This window comes from Pan paniscus, chromosome 19 (genome assembly GCF_029289425.2).
Source record: "Pan paniscus chromosome 19, NHGRI_mPanPan1-v2.0_pri, whole genome shotgun sequence".
NCBI lineage: Eukaryota > Metazoa > Chordata > Mammalia > Primates > Hominidae > Pan > Pan paniscus.
The window spans coordinates 20,726,191-20,743,338 of NC_073268.2; the positions used below are offsets into that span (position 1 = coordinate 20,726,191).

The window sequence follows — 17,148 nt, forward strand, 5'->3', positions numbered from 1 at the left end:
GGGTGGAGAATGAACATGGAATGATGGGGACCTCTGTCCCATTTAAGTCAAACAACATCCATACTTTGGTTCCATGGACTAATCATTTATTTGCACTCATAAAAACTGGCTTGCTTTGAAAAGCTTCCTCCAAAAGCTGTATTGTGGTACTTTTGACTCTGGGACAAGAGGAAGAAGTTGGGGGATTCGGGCAGTTGGTGGCTGGGCCCTCAGAGACTGTATGTGGTGACCACTGTTTAAGACACCATTCATCACTTGGGGACGGAGGGAGCACATAGATGGACCCCAGGCTCATGGATGTTCCTCCTTCCGCAGTCATTTACTAAAATACCTGTTCAAGGAATATAGTTCCAGTCTCAGCCTAGTTGAGACAACCACAGGCACTTAAATAAGTACCAAGGAAGCCTCTGCAGAGATAGTGCTATTGGAACTGAGTCCTGAGGGCCAGATCAGCCTTGACCAGGCCAAAAAATGTGGAAGAGTATTCCAAGCGGTAGGAATAACGCATGCAAACACCTGAAAGCAAAGAGGAGCTGGTCACATCCAGCAACTGGTGACTTGTTTACTAAGGCTGGAGATGAACCTTGGAAGGAAGAAGGGAAGTCAGGAGGCCAGATAATTTGGCAGAGGCTAGAGGCTCTGTTCTACTGAGTTGTTTTTTCATTTGTTTTGTTTTGTTTTTTGAGACAGAGTTTTGCTCTTGTCACCCAGGCTGGAATGCAATAGTGTGGTCTTGGCTCACTGCAACCTCCGCCTCCCGGGTTCAAGCAATTCTCCTGCCTCAGCCTCCTAAGTAGCTGGGACTACAGGTATGCGCCACCATGCCTGCTTGGCCTTTTTTTTTTTTTTTAAGACGGAGTCCCGCTCTGTTGCCCAGGCTGGAGTACAGCGGCGCGATCTTGGCTCATTGCAACCTCCACCTCCCGGGTTCAAGTGATTCTCCTGCCTCACCCTCCTGAGTAGCTGAGATTACAGGCATCCGCCACTATGCCCGGCTAATTTTTGTATTTTTAGTAGAGACAGGGTTTCACCATGTTGGCCAGGCTGGTCTAGAACTCCTGACCTCGTGATCCGCCCACCTCGGCCTCCCAAAGTGCTGGGATTACAGGCATGAACCACTGCGCCTGGCCTAATTTTTTGTATTTTTAGTAGAGACAGGGTTTTACCATGTTGGTCAGGTTGGTCTCGAACTCCTGACCTCAGGTGATCCTCCCGCCTCAGTCTCCCAAAGTGCTGGGATTACAGGTGTAAGCCACTGCACCCAGCTTGTTCTAAAGAGTTTTGATTTTAGTGTGAGAGGAGCCACTGGAGGGCATGATCAGAGTTGGACTCCCAAAGACCATTCCAGCACCAATTCAGGGCATGGGTCTCAAGACCTCCCTTGGAGTGACAAAGGCAGGGCAGGCAAGCCAGTGCACGCAGAGACAGAGTTTGTCCCTCTTTAGAAGGCTGAACAGGTATAAGGGTGGCAGGAGAGGGAGGTGGTGGGCCACTAGAATCACTGGTTCTTGGCATGGGACCTGGATGGATAGAGGGGCCATCCACTTAAACACAGGAGGAGAAGGGAGGTGAAGGCCGAGTCTGGGAACAGGCCGAGTCTGCAGCCCTTCCTGCTGGAGAGAGGGTCTGAAGCTCAGGTCCGGCTAGAGGTCAGCAGGTGTCTCAAGAAGCCCATGGAGGAGTGAGGTGGACCAGGACAGCACGTGGAGTACAGAAAAGAGGGGCAGGCAACCAGGCGCAGTGGCTCATGCCTGTAATCCCAACACTTTGGGAGGCCAAGGCGGGTGGATCACCTGAGGTCAGTGCGAGACCAGCCTGGCCAACATGGTGAGACCCTGTCTCTACTAAAAATACAAAATCAGCCAGGTGTGGTGACTCATGCCTGTAGTCCCAGCTACTCGGAAGTTTGGGGCACAAGAATCGCTTGAACCTAGGTGGTAGAAGTTGCAGTGAGCCGAGATAGCGCCACTGCACTCCAGCCTGGGCAACAGAGTGAGACTAGGTCTCAAAAAGAAAAGAAAAGAGGGCCAGGAACTGGTCCTCTGCAGTTGGAGGCGGGGACAGGTGGGAGGGGCAGAACACACCATGGGACAGCCTGACATGGGGTTCACTGGATGCACCCCTCCACACGCAGCAGCAGGTAGTCCCTGAGGAGCGGGGGCAGTGGCAGCCGGGTGGCACCCTGCCGGCAGCGGCTTCCCAACCGAGCGCGCACAGCTAGTCGGGCCAGGTGCTGCAGCTGCCTTGGCTGGTTCACCATGCACAGGGCCGAGCTGTAGAAGGCTTCGTGCTCCTAGGCCAGGAGTGAAAGAAGGTCAGATGACCCTTGCCCTACCATCTGGGGGCAACCCAGCGGTGGGGGTCCTGGGATTTTGCAGCATGCACCCACCTGGGTGTTTCATGTGTCTCAAAGGACTCAGATTCAGAACCATAGAGGCCCTGCAGTGATAATGCGGGCTGGGACTCCACTTCAGGGAAGGGTCTCCACTATGTCTGTACCACTCCCACCCCAGAGAGCCTAGCACAGTGCCCACCAAGTTAAGAGATGCCAGATAAATGTCTGTGCTGATGCAAGTGAGGGAGGCAGGAGAGGTGTGTGGAGTTAGGGGTCAGCCTGGGGTACCGGGGGAGGGGGTACCCTGAAACCCAGGGGTGCCACTCTACCCATCCTCTCTACCCAGGGGCCCTCCTGCTGCTCCCTCCATGAGGCTGGTCCTGAAGGAATAGGCCTGTGGCTCGTCCCTCCTCCCCATCTCGGCCCTGAGGCAGACATACCTTCCACAGCTCTGGGAGCACCGCCTCCACCCAGGTCTCACAGGATGGGACACAAGGATAGGCATTAAGCAGGACTTCCAGGGCCCGAGGGAAGTTGGCGCAGTGTTTCAGCATCTAGGGGTCAAAAGAGGGTCTTGGGCACATGCCTCCCCCACCCGAGGGCAGACCCAAGTCTTGCCTCACCCACATGGCCAATCCTAGCCTAATCTGGGGGGCTAAGGTCTGAGTCTCTCTTCCCTTTTTTGTGCCTCTGTCTACCCCACCCTCAAGTATGCTCCAACCTTTTGGCCCCAGTTTTCCTCTGGGGCTCTTCCCTCCCTTGGACTCTCTCTCCCAGAATCCTCTCTCCCCCTCCCAAGCTGGGGACAGCCCCCTGGCCGCTGAGGGCAGGCTTTCAGTCTCTTGGACCCTCTGTCTTCCCCAGAAGCGGAGCAGTTCCAGCCGCGGGCTCCCCCACACAGGAGCCTCCTATGTCAGGGCCTCCCAGCGCACCTCAGGGCGCACTGGCTGCGCCCCGTAGTCCAGCAGTGCGGCGAAAAGGACTTCAGGCTCCCAGTTGGGGGCGTCCTGGACGGCCTGCAGCGCACAATCCATGGGCGTGTGGCCAGCCCCATTGGGGACCTCAGCGCGGGCCCCGTAACGCAGCAGCAGCTCGGCCAGGCCCCCGCAGCCGTTGGCACAAGCGTTGTGCAGCGGCGTGTGGCGCTTGCGCCCGGCCGCCCGGGCATCAGCTCCAGCCTCCAGGAGCCGGCGCGCCGCAGCCTGGTGTCGCCTGCAGCTACCTGGGCCCTCGGCCCCAGCGCACGCCGCGTTCAGCGCAGTCTCGCCCTGGCTGGTGCGCAGGCCCACGTCGGCGCCATGCTCCAGGTACAGAGCCACATGTTGCTCCAGGCCGCGCGCCGCCGCCACGTGCAGGGGCGTCTCCTGGCTCTCGCCTGCTGCCAGGTTCACTGTCGCTCCTGCTTCCAGCAGCAACTTGGCGCACCTGGGGACAAGAGAGCAAGGTCCCGAGGAAAATCCTGAAGGCTTGGGACCCCTTCAGCTTGCTGTGACACTCCCTTGCCTTTCCACCCCTCTCACCTTGAGGTCCTACCTGGTGTCCTCCATGAGAATCACACAAGCCCCGCTACAGACAACAGAATTGGAAGGTCCTGAGAGCTACCAGAAGCATCTTCAGTTTTCATATGAAAAACTTAAGCCCAGGAGTGATTTGTGCAGCCAAGGACACACAGCAAGTTAGTGGCTGCACCAGAAATAGCACTCACTGCCTCAGACAGTCCCTCCCACAGTCTACTCTGTCTCCACCCCAAGGTCTGGTTCTGAATCATTCAGTTGTCAGTTGTCTCCTTTTTTTTTTTTTTTTTTGGAGACAGGGTCTCTCTCTGTGGCCCAGGCTGAAGTGCAGTGGTGTGATTACAGCTCATGTAGCCTGGACCTCCCAAGCTCAAGCAATCCTCCTGCCTCTGCCTCCCAAGTAGCTGGGACCACAGGTGGGCAGCACCACACCTGGCTAATTAAAAAAAATTTTTTTTTATAGAGACAGGGTCTTACCATTTGCCCCAGCTGGTCTCAAACCCCTGGGCTCAAGCAAGCCTCCTGCCTTGGCCTCCCAAAGTGCTGGGATTACAGGTGTGAGCCACCACACCCGGCCTTATCTCCTAACATTTTGATAGCACAAAATTTTGAAAACCCACTTCTGTGTACGTTATGAAGCATAGAAAATTAAACAGTATGCACCAAAAAAATAAATAAATACAAGTTATAATATTTTCTTTCTGCCCCCACACTTAAAAGACCACTCTTCTAAACCAGGCCACAATCATTCAAGCAAAGGCAGGCACTTGGGGCCATTCTCCTCCACTTTCCCCTAGGGAAAACAAACAAAACCAAAGGAAAAACAACAACAAAAACAAAAACAGGTTTTAAAGAGTGCATGTTTCCCAGTTCCAGGGAAAATTATAGGCCAGAACACTGTTGTGGCAAACATGCATCCTTACATACTGCAGGGTAAACCAAACATGCAACAAACTAAATTAATAATGATGAAACCAAACTAACAGTAACTTATAATTAAAAAGCCAGAACGGCAGCTGCTGGAAACAGGAGCAGATCCACCATCCTCGATGAAACTCTGATAACCAAATACCCTTTCCCAAAATGGCCAAAATTCTTGCTCACATATTCCAGGTAGGTTCTTTGCTCTGTAGCCAAGATGTGAGTAGCAGCCAGTCTTCCATAAGCTACTGAATTATCTCCTTGGTAAATTCTAATTATGGGGCTAATTTTTGTTTCCAAATACTAATTTTTTTTTTTTTTTTTTAGATGGAGTCTCATTCTGTTGCCCAGGCTGGAGTGCAGTGGTGCGATCTCTGCTCACTGCAAGTTCCGCCTCCCGGGTTCCTGCCATTCTCCTGCCTCAGCCTCCCAAGTAGCTGGGACTACAGGCGCCCATCACCATGCCCGGCTAATTTTTTTGTATTTTTTTAGTAGAGATGGGGTTTCACTGTGTTAGCCAGGATGGTCTCGATCTCCTGACCTCGTGATCCACCCACCTCGGCCTCCCAAAGTGCTGGGATTACAGGTGTGAGCCACCATGCCCAATCTTTTTTTTTTTTTTTTTTTTTTTTGAGGCAGAGTCTTGCTCTGTCGCCCAGGCTGGAGTGCAGTGGCTCCATCTTGGCTCACTGCAGTCTCTGCCTCCTGGGTTCAAGCAATTCTTCTGCCTCAGCCTCCTGAGTAGCTGGGACTGCAGGCGTGCGCTGCCATGCCTGGCTAATTTTTGTATTTTTAGTAGAGACAGGGTTTCACCATGTTGGCCAGGATGATCTTGATCTCCTGACCTCGTGATCTGCCTGCCTCAGCCTCCCAAAGTGCTGGGATTACAGGTGTTAGTCACCACGCCCGGCTTCCAAATACTAAATTTAACTAACACTCCAAAGCTCGCTCAGTAGGGTTCCAGTAAGTGGGGATTCTCATCTTACTTAGAAAGATGAAGTCTGTTGGAAGGCACACCACAGGCCTGTAAGAACCCAAGAAAGGGCTGGCAAATGTGGACCACTTCTTGGACTTCATCTAGATCTAGTGGGGAGAGGTCCTCAGCTTGTGGGCAGTGGAGAGTCTTCCAGGAGCCCTTGAATCCTTACCTGTCACCCTGTCTGTTGACCTGATTGTGAAAGTGCAAATACCCTCATGCAGGGACTCCAAGAAACTGCCAACCTTAAAAAAAGTGGGAGGGTTGGTGTATTGGTTCATGCCTATAATCCCAACACTTTGGGAGGCTGGGGCGGGAGGACTGCCTGAGCTCAGGAGTCGGAGACCAGCCTGGGCCACATAGAGAGTCTATGTCTCTACTAAAAATAATACTTTTTAAAAAATAGCCAGTTGGGCCGGGCGCGGTGGCTCACGCCTGTAATCCCAGCACTTTGGGAGGCCGAGGCAGGTGGATCACGAGGTCAGGAGATCAAGACCATCCTGGCTAACACGGTGAAACCCCATCTCTACTAAAAATACAGAAAAAAAAAAATTAGCCGGGCGTGTTGGCGGGAGCCTGTAGTCCCAGTTACTCGGGAGGCTCAGGCAGGAGAATGGCGGGAACCCGGGAGGCGGAGCTTGCAGTGAGCCGAGATCGGGCCACTACACTCCAGCCTGGGAGACAGAGCGAGACTCCGTCTCAAAAAAAAAAAAAATAGCCAGGTGTGGTAGCACTGGCCTGTGATTCCGGCTACCCTGGAAGCTGAGGCAGGAGGATCACTTGAGCCCAGGAGATCAAGGCTGCAAGTAAGTCATGATTGTGCCACTGCACTCCAGCCTGGGCAACAGAGTGAGACCCTGTCTCCAAAAAAAAAATCTAGCCCTGTGTTTCCTAACATCGGTGTGAGGCACCCCCATACCTCTCTTCCCACTTTTTTTTAAGACAGGGTCCCGCCCTGTTGTCCAGGTTGGAGTACAGTGGCAGCATGATCATAGCTCACTGAAGCCTAGACCTCTTGGGCTCAAGTGCTTTTCCTGAGTAGCTGGGACTACAATGCACACCACCATGACCGGCTAATTTTATTTTTTGTAGAGACAGGGTCTCACTATGTTTCCCAGTCTGGTCTTGAACTTCAGAGCTCAAAAGATCATCCTGCCTCAGCCTCCCGAGTAGCTAGGACTAGAGGCTCATGCCACCATACCCGGCTAGTTTTTATTTTTAGTAGAGACAAAAACCTCACTTACGTTGCCCAAACTATTCTCAAACTCCTGGACTCAAGCAATCCTGCCTCCGCCTCCAAAAGTGTTGGGATTACAGGTGTGAGCCACTGCATCTGGCCCATAGATCTTTTTTTTTTTTTTTGAGATGGAGTCTCAACTGTTGCAGGGGCTAGTGTGTAGTGGCACAATCTCGGCTCACTGCAACCTCTGCATCCCGGGTTCAAGCGATTCTCCTGCCTCAGCCTCCCGAGTAGCTAGGATTACAGGCGCCAGCCACCATGCCCAGCCTGGCTAATTTTTTGTATTTTTAATAGAGACGGGGTTTCACTATGTTGGCCAGGCTGGTCTTGAACTCCTGAACTCGTGATCCACCCGCCTCGGCCTCCCAAAGTGCTGGGATTACAAGTGTGAGCCATGGCGCCCGGCTGCTTTTTTTTTTTTTTTTTTTTAAGACAGTCTCGCTGGAGTGCAGTGGCAGAATCTCGGCTCACTGCAACCTCTGCCTCCCGGGTTCAAGCGATTCTTGTGCCTCGACCTACTAGTAGCTGGAATTACAGGTGTGAGCCACCACACCTGGCCAGATCTTTCTTAATACCTCAAAACAACTAGGAATTTGGGCTGGGCATGGTGGCTCACGCCTGTAATCCCAGCACTTTGGGAGGCCAAGGTGGGTGGATCACTTGAGGACAGGAGTTCAAGACCAGCCTGGCCAACATGGCAAAACCCCATCTCCACTAGAAATGCAAAACCTAGCCAGGTGTGGTGGCACACACCTGTAATTCCAGCTACTTGGGAGGCTGAGGCAGGAGAATCATTTGAACCCAGGAGGCGGAGGTTGCAGTGAGCTGAGACCACGCCACTGCACTACAGCCTGGGCAACAGAGCAAGACTTCGTCTCAAAAAACAAAAAAAAAAAACAGCTAGGTTTGGCTACAAAGGATTCACAGGGAATTGGAGACTGCAGTTGGAACAGAGTTTTCCCAAAAAGCAACAGGGCTTCTGCCTCCTGGGCTTAGCAGATGTGACCTTGGACAAGTTACTAAGCCTTTCTGAGCTTCATTTTTCTCATCTGTAGGATGAGGTGTCTCCAGGTTATTGTGAAGATGTGTATATGTGGTGCTTTATGAACCACAAAGCTGCATGTGGTTGTCAGGTTCCCTCTTCTGGCCTTGTGAGCTGGAGACACACACACACATTTCTCCCCAAACTGTCTCAGCCCCCAGGCACCTACTGCAAGGACTCGGGGATCGTGCAGAGGTGCAAAGGAGTCGTGCCCTCCTCAGTCAGCACATTAGCCTTGGCTCCGAAGGTCAGCAGCAGCCGCACACAGTCAAACTGGGCCCGGGCACAGGCCTCATGCAAGGCAGCGCGACCCCCGACACGGGCATCCAGCTCAGCTCCCTGCCGGATCAGGTGTCGAGCACAGTCTGTGTAGCCTCGGGCTGTAGCGATGGCGAGGGGTGCCGTCTGCTTGGTCTTGGGGGTCAGCACCCAGAACCCTAGGGAGAGCAAATAGTTTTGGGAGGTGGTGTATAAGACAGGGCAGGGCAAGGAGTGGGGATGCTGGTTCCAGCTGACAGCTGACACTGGCCTTCCCTCTGCATGGTTTGCTGAGCACAAACACTGCCAGGCTGTACCTGTGGAAAGGGGCTTATTCAAGTCCTGAAGTGGAAGAATAAATTGGAACAGCCTTTTAATACAGCTTATCAATCTGTAACAAAACATAGTATGTGTCATAAAAAAATTAATTGCTGTATAAAACCACAGGGGCCAACTAAGTAGAGTGACTCCCATTAAGGAAATCTCAGCGTCTTTGAATGGCCAGTAGTGTCAAAGGCTTGTTCACCTTGGGGCCTGGGGTGGTGGCTCACACCTGTAATCCTAGCACTTTGGGAGGCCAAGGCGGGATGATCACTTGACCTCAGGAGTTCGAGATGAGCCTGGGCAACATAGTGAGACCTTGTCTCTTTTTTTTTTTTTTTTTTTTTTTAGGCAGGGTCTCGCTCTGTCCCCCAGGCTGGAATGCAGTGGCGCTATCTTGGCTCACTGCAAGCTCCGCCTCCCGGGTTTAAGTGATTCTTCTGCCTCAGCTGCTGAGTAGCTGGGATTACAGGTGCGCACCACCATGCCCGGCTAATTTTTCTATTTTTAGTAGAGATGGGGTTTTACCATGTTGGTCAGGCTGGTCTCAAACTTATGACTTCGTGATCCGCCTGCCTTGGCCTCCCAAAGTGCTGGGATTACAGGCGTGAGCCACTGTGCCCGGTCAACTTTTAATTCTTAAAAGACATACAGACTGCTAACCCTGCCTCATCTCTGTTAGGAGGGAGCTAGGATAGGTGGTGGAAAGGGCTGCTATAGTCTGTGGTCTGCAGGGAAGGAGGGGCCTAGACTCTCCCCCTTCCCCACCCACTCCCCTTCTTTCTCCCTCCTCTTCTGCCCTCTTCTGGTGCCCCCTACCCTGTTCAGCCGACCAGGCCAGCTGGTTGCTCACAGTCTCCACAATCATGTTGGCGGCCTCTTCATCTTGGAACAGGGCTTGGACCTGCTGCAGGTTGCCGGAGAAGAGGGCATGGTGGACAGCTGGGTCTCGGCAGGAACGGTGAGGCCTAGTGAGTCGGGCCCGGGGACTTGACGGGCACCTGCGGCTCCGGCACTGCTGGGCAGCCGCCCGCCGCCGGTCCTCCCATTCCAGCCACTCCTGCTGCAGGCGGAGAGAGCGCAGCGTGGAGGAGGTGAAGGGGAAGGTCTCTCTTGCCATGGATGGGGCCCAGGGGTTTGGGCAGTGGCACCTGGGCAGAGCCAGGTTCCCTCGACCCGACTACCTCCCTTGCTCTGAGGAGCCACCCTGCCCCCGCCACCGTGAGCCAGAGAAAGCAGCAGCTGAGGCTATAAATAGGTCCTTTGCTGCTCTGGTAAACATGGTTTGCTCAGAGTCATGATCCTGGTGCTGAGAAGCTGCTGGCCCAACCCCCAGCCCAGGGTGAGGGCCAGCCCCTGCCCCTGCCGATACCCTTTGGTTGGTCAGCAGGCCCTCAGCTGAGGCCACCCCCGAACCCCAGCATCTGCATCCACCTTCATCTCTAGAGCGAGCATCTTGGGTTAGCAAGGTCCAGGGTGCGCGAAAAGGTCAGTCATGGAGATGGGCGGGGCTGGGAGGAAGACAGGGTGCCTCCAGCCTCTCTGATGTTGGCTGGAGGGCAGGAGCCACCACTGGCCCACGTGGAGGAGAGAGGGCTGACCTCAGCACAGGAGGTAAGGGGAGGTCAAGGCAGAGTTACTGAGAAGGTGAGCAGCTCTTCCCAGCATCTGCAGTAACAGCAATAACTCTGTACATATGCACAGAGTTTCACGGTGTTTAAATCACATTCATATCCACCTTCACCCAGGGGACCATACTTCCCAGCCCACCCAATAATTAGTAAACTTGGTTTGGACAATAAATGAAATTATCACAGTTGAATGCCCCTGAGATGGGTGGTCTTATCTCTGTTTTACAGATGAGGAATTTAAGGCTTAACAAAGTAATCTACTGGCTCAAGGTCACATTTTGTGAGAGGCAGAGCCAGGACCCCACATAGATGGTGTGCTTTGGGCCAAGAATGGTGGCTCATGCCTGTAATCCTAGCACTTTGGGAGGCCAAGACAGGAGGATTGCTTGAGCCTAGGAGTTTGAGACAATCCTGGGCAACACAGTGAGACCTATATCTTTTTTTTTTTTTTTTTTTTTGAGACAGAGTCTCACCCTGTCTCCCATGCTGGAGTGCAATGGCACGATCTTGGCTCACTGCAACCTCCGCCTCCCGGGCTCAAACGATTCTCTTGCCTCAGCCTCCTGAGTAGCTGGGATTATAGGCACCCGCCACCATGCCCAGCTAAATTTTGTATTTTTAGTAGAGATTTAATTTAGGGTTTCACCATGTTGGCCAGGCTGGTCTCGAACTCCTGACCTCGTGGTCTGCCCGCCTCGGCCTCCCAAAGTGCTAGGATTATAGGCGTAAGCCACCACCCCCTGCCTCTCCATCTCTTAAAAAAAGAAGAAAAAAAAAAAAGATGGTGCACTTTTTGGCTTCAGCTGCTGCAGCCACCTGGCAGCCTCCCCCATTCTCCAAGCAGGACAGACTAGTCTGTAGAAACTGCCTTCAATCATCCTTTTTTTTTTTTTTTTCTCATGGTGTCACCCAGTCTGGAGTGCAGTAGGGTGATCTTGGCTCACTGAAACCTCCGTTTCCTGGGGTTCAAGCGATTCTCCTGCCTTAGCCGCCTGAGTAGCTGGGATTATAGGTGCATGCCACCATGCCCAGCTGATTTTTGTATTTTTATTTTTATTTATTTATTTTTTTTTGAGATGGAGTCTCGCTCTGTCACCCAGGCTGGAGTGCAGTGGCGCGACCTCGGCTCACTGCAAGCTCCGCTTCCTGGGTTCACGCCATTCTCCTGCCTCAGCCTCCCGAGTAGCTGGGACCACAGGCGCCTGCCACCACGCCTGGCTAATCTTTTGTATTTTTAGTGAGACAAGGTTTCGCCGTATTAGCCAAGAATAGGATGGTTTCGATCTCCTGACCTCATGATCCGCCCGCCTCGGCCTCCCAAAGTGCTGGGATCACAGGAGTGAGCCACCGCGCCCGGCCGATTTTTGTATTTTTAGTAGTCGGTTTCGCCATGTTGGCCAGGCTGGTCTGAAACTCCTGACTTCAGGAGATCTGCCCGCCTCGGCCTCCCAAAGTGTTGGTATTACAGGCGTGAGCCACAGCTCCCGGCCCCTTCAATCATCCTTGATTTATTTTTTTAACCCAGCTGCTAAGGAGGCTCACATGGCCGGCCTGAGGAGAGCCTACGGGTTGAGCTGGAAACTCTGGGAATGGACCTAAGATGTTTAAGCCACAGACCTGTTCACTCTTAGGAGAAAGCAGCTGTGCTTCCAGGAGCCTCTAGGGGGAGGAATGAAGCCATGAAACCACACAAGCTGGTGTGCCTGCCAAGCTGGGGAAGGGGAGGGCTCAAAAGCTCTGCTCACCCTGAGCTCACTCAGTGCACAGCGGCCTGCAGGCAGGGCTGGTCTGTCCCCTCTGCATCTGGGGCTCCTCCTGGCCCTTCTCCCGCTGCCTGTCCTGCCTCCTGGCCCTGCAGCAGCACCTTGCCCAGTGATCTTTTATTTCTTCCTCTCCCTAGGCCCTTCCCACAAGCAAGTTCTAGCTCCTGTTCTTACATTTTCAGGGACTGTCTCAAGTTCAGCCCCTCGATGTAATGCCTTAAACCTGGATCAACTCAGCCTTTCACCTGGTGTTTCTTCCTCTGGCCATATCCCTTCTGCTCCGCTGCCGCAATGATCTGTCTAAAATGGTTAATTCCCTTGCTTAAAAACTTCTGCTGCCTTCCAATACCTGTCCTTTCATTTTTTTAAAATAGGGCTCCAAATCCTGGCCTCAAGCAGTCCTCCCAAGTCAGCCTCCTGAATTGCTGGGATTACAGGTGTGAGCCACTGCACCTGGCCTGCCCTTTTCAACTAAGCCCCCAATTCCTTGGTTTGGCCCCATGCCACTCACGTAGGGTAGGCATCCTCATCACGCACGGCTCCCCACAACCATTCCCTGTCAGGCCATTCCCTTAGCTCAGAATTCCCTCAACACCTTCCTGAGGATCTACCCCTAAGGTCACCTGCTCTGAGAGGTCTCTTCGGCAACCCATTGCCTGACTCTTATAGTTCCAGCCACTGCCCAATCTGCACTCCTGAAGGACTCAGGGGCACGCTGTAAAGCACCTATCTGTGCTGTTGATGTGGGTCTGCCATGCTGGATGTGGGCTCCAGAGCAGGCCCTGGCAGTCAGAGCACTTGGCTCATGGCAGGCGGGCCTCTTATGTGTAGTGCATTGAACGAAGGTCCCTATTCTCTGCCAGAGCAAACACTCATCCATCCACCCGCCCGCCCAAGTGGGTGGCAGCAGCCTGGGCTTTTTCCGGCATTGCCCCTACTCCACTGTTCACCTACTCTCTGCCTGGCTCCAGCCTCTTGGTGGCAGTCCAGGGTGGGGGATCCCAGAGGAGGAATTAGATCATACAAAGCAAAGCCTGGAGGTCCTCAGAGAAAGATGCCTCTATAAATGCAGCCGTGATGAACCCTGTTGGCACCCATTTGGTGTGTTAATTGCCACACCAACGGCCTGGCTGGGCACCCACAGCTGGGTTCCCAGGGTTGAGAATCTGGCAAGGCTGGGTGAGACCAAGAGGGGCCAAGGCAGGTGGGTGTCCCCTTCCTCCCTGAGGCACACAAGAGTCATAGCCTAGCCCCTCCCCTGCCTTCTTGCCGCACAGACCTGAAGGAGCTAGGTACCCTAACAGCTTAGTCCCAAGATACCACTGTATTCAGTCCCCTTGTCTGTAGAGTTAGCTTCCTGAGAGCAGAGAAAGGAGGCCTTGACTTCAACCTGGAGGGAACAGGGCCAGGTGATCAGATGCCCAGCCTGCCTTCTGGGAGCTCAGAGCCTGTGGGGTAGTGAAGCACACAAGAAGCCAGGATGTGAGCGTGGGATTGATCAGGACTGAGCAGGGGGACCGGGGCTCATGGGTGTCAAGAATGGAGAATAGGCCCAGGGCAGAGGGGGGCTTTTATTTTTTTAGAGACGAGATCTCCCTATGTTGCCCAGGCTGGTCTCAATCTTCTAGGCTCAAGTGATTCTCTCACCTCAGCCTCCCAAGTGGCTGGGACTACAGGTGCATGCTGCCACTCCCAGCTGTGGGGGTTTAGGTGCAGGAAGATCCCAGTGTAGATGGGGAGTTAGCAGGGAGTGGAAGGTGGGAGAGAAGGAAATGTATGGTAGGTTCAGGTAGAAAAACCCAATGGGAATGTGAAGGGACCAGGGTGCAGGGGAATTAGCCCCTTCTTGCCCTGGCCTTGTGGCACAAAAGCCTCTAGAACAGGGCCCTGCTGTAATCAGCAGGTAAGTGAACATGGAGTTCTCAAGGCACTTACTCACTTCAGCCTTAAGACTGGGATCCAGTGGGGCACTGTGGCTCACACCTGTAATCCCAGCGCTTTGGGAGGCTGAGGTGGGAAGGATCACTTGAGCCCGGGAGTTCAAGACTAGTCTGGAGAACACAGCAAGACTCCATCTCTACAGAAAAATGTTGTTAATTAGCTAGGCGTGGTGACACGCACCAGTAGTCTGTTACTTGGGAGGCTGAGATGGGAGGACTGCTTGAGCCTAGGAGATCGAGGCTGCAGTGAGCCATGATCACACCACTGCACTGCACTCGTTTGGTGACAGAGTGAGACCATGTCTCTAAAACGACGACAACAACAACAACAAAACTGGAATCCATGGGATCAGCCTCTTTGGGAAAAGGAAATTAACGCTTCCCCCCAGAGGAGTGCCAAGCCCATGCCCATGGAAGGCCTCTGTCTCCTAGCTGCTTAGTGCAGGCTGAGGCTAAGGCAGGAGGGGCTGGCAGTCAAACAGGGCTATTTATTATTTTATTTACTTATTCAAGAGACAGCATCTCACCACCTTGCTCAGGCTGGGCTTGAACTCCTGGGCCCAAGGGATCCTCCCACCTCAGCCTCCCAAAGTGCTGGGATTACAGGCATGAGCCTCCACACCTGGCCCAAACCGGGCTCTTTAACCTGCCTCCTCTTGCCCATGAGTTGGGAGAGTTTTCCCAACTCCTCCTTCCAGAAAGGAAAACAAGGTTGGCAACTTGGTATAATTAGACCTTTTACACCCCACCCATGCCTCTTGTCCACCTCTAGTCCGAAAATTGGTACAGAGAAGTCACAGCAATGAAGAGTTGCTTGGCAACAAAATTTTATTTTACTTTTTGAGATGGAGTCTCGCTCTGTCACCCAGGCTGGAGGCAGTGGCGCGATCTCGGCTCACTGCAAGCTCCGCCTCCGGGGTTCACACCATTCTCCTGCCTCAGCCTCCCAAGTAGCTGGGACTACAGGCGCCCACCACCATGCCTGGCTAATTTTTTGTATTTTTAATAGAGACAAGGTTTCACTGTGTTAGCCAGGATGGTCTTGATCTCCTGACCTCGTGATCTGCCTGCCTCGGCCTCCCAAAGTGCTGGGACTACAGGTGTGAGCCACCACGCCTGGCCACACTTGGCAACAAAATTAAGTAGTTTGAGATCATATCCCAAAGTATAAAATAAATACCTGTAAGTCCATGCTGATATAAATGGATGAATGAATAAATAAAGGAGAATAGGCATATCTCCCATGCAGAAGAATTCCAAATAAACTGCCGGGCGCGGTGGCTCACGCCTGTAATCCCAGCACTTTGAGAGGCCTAGGCGGGCGGATCACAAGGTCAGGAGTCTGAGACCATCCTGGCTAACAAGGTGAAACCCCGTCTCTACTAAAAATACAAAAATTAGCTGGACATGGTGGCGGGCGCCTGTAGTCCCAGCTACTCGGGAGGCTGAGGCAGGAGAATTGTGTGAACCTGGGAGGCAGAGCTTTCAGTGAGCCAAGATTGTGCCACTGCACTCCAGCCTGGGCAACAGAGCGAGACTCCATCTCAAAAAGAAAAAAAAAAAACAAAAACCTGTGTAGATATTCTGCCCTTAAGGAGGTAGAACATAATTCCCCAATTCTTAAATGTGGGCTGCACACAGTGACTTCCTTCCAAAGGGTCCAGTACAGAAAGAAGAAAAAAGAGTAACTTTACAATGGAGAAGTCTGGCAAAATTTACCTCAGTCAGGTGATCAAAGTCAGCATGAACCCTTCATAAGATGTGGCAAGAATGGCACCTGACCTCTGGTCTTCCTCTCCAAAACCCAGAACCTCAGTCTAATCATGAGGAAACATCAGACAAATCCTGATAGAGGGGGATCCTACCATATGCCTACCCGGTACTCCCCAAAACTGTAAGGTCATCAAAAACAGGGAAGGTCTGAGAAACTATCACATCCAAGAGTCAGGATGATTGTGAAATGGGATTCTGAGGGGAAAAGGACATTAGGGGGAAACTGAGTAAATCTGAATAAAGTATGGAGTTTAGTTAATAATGATTCATTGTGACAAATGTACCATACTAACAAGGTGTTAATAATAGGGGAGACCACACCTGTAATCCCAGCCCTTTGGGAGGCTAAAGTAGGAGGATCACGTAAGTTTGAGACCAGCCTGGGCAACAATAGTGAGACCTTGTCTCTGTGAAAAATTAAAAAATTAGGCCGGGCATAGTGGCTCACTCCTGTAATCCCAGCACTTTGGGAGGCCGAGGCGGGCGGATCACGAGGTCAGGAGATCGAGACCATCCTGGCTAACATGGTGAAACCCCGTCTCTACTAAAAATACAAAAAGTTAGCTAGGCGTGATGGTGGGCGCCTGTAGTCCCAGCTACTCGGGAGGCTGAGGCAGGAGAATGGCGTGAACCCGGGAGGTGGAGTTGGCAGTGAGCCAAGATCGCACCACTGTACTTCAGCCTGGGTGACAGAGTGAGACTCCGTCTCAAAAAAAAAAAAAAGAAAAGAAAAGAAAAATGTAAAAATTAGCCAGCCATAGTGGTGCTGCCTGTAGTCCCAGCTACTTGGGAGGTTGAGGCAGGAGGATTGCTTGAGCCCTGAAGGTCGAGGCTGCAGTGAGCTATGACTGGGCCACTGCACTCCAGCCTGAGTGACAGAGACCCTGTCTCAAAAAAATTGCTGGGCATGGTGGCTCATGCCTGTAATCCCAGCACTTTGGGAGGCTGAGGTGGGGGGATCACCTGAAGTCAGGAGTTTCAGACCAGCCTGGCCAACATGGTAAAACCTCGTCTCTACTAAAAATAAAAAAATTAGGCTGGGCACGGTAGCTCATGTCTGTAATCCCGGCATTTTGGGAGGCCGAGGCGGGTGGATCACCTGAGGTCAGGAGTTCAAGCCCCGCCTGGCCAACATGGTGAAACCCTGTCTCTACAAAAAATACAAAAATGAGCCGGGCGTGGTGGCAGGCGCCTGTAATTCCAACTACTTGGGAGGCTGAGGCAGGAGAATCACTTGAACCCAGGAAGCAGAGGTTGCAGTGAGCCGAGATCACACCATTGCACTCCAGCCTGGGCGACAAGAGTGAAACTCCATGTCAAAAAAAAAAAAAAAAAAAAAATGAGCTGGCGTGGTGGCGTGTGCCTGTAATCCCCAGCTTCCGGAGGCTGAGGCAGGAGAATCTTTTTTTTTTTGAGACGGAGTCTTGCTCTGTC

General features: G+C 52.7%; 1 protein-coding gene across 1 annotated transcript; it reads right to left on the reverse strand.

The window, feature by feature from the left end:
- Positions 1 to 2,107: 2,107 nt before the first annotated feature.
- ASB16 (ankyrin repeat and SOCS box containing 16) lies at positions 2,108 to 12,845 on the reverse strand. Its single transcript, XM_003805862.5, has 5 exons — positions 9,427 to 12,845; positions 8,198 to 8,465; positions 3,268 to 3,760; positions 2,776 to 2,889; positions 2,108 to 2,293 (listed from the first exon to the last, which is right to left on the reverse strand). Exons 1-5 carry the CDS (start codon positions 9,725 to 9,727, stop codon positions 2,108 to 2,110), a joined length of 1,362 nt encoding a protein of 453 aa, XP_003805910.3. The 5' UTR covers positions 9,728 to 12,845.
- Between the last annotated feature and the right edge of the window lie 4,303 nt (positions 12,846 to 17,148).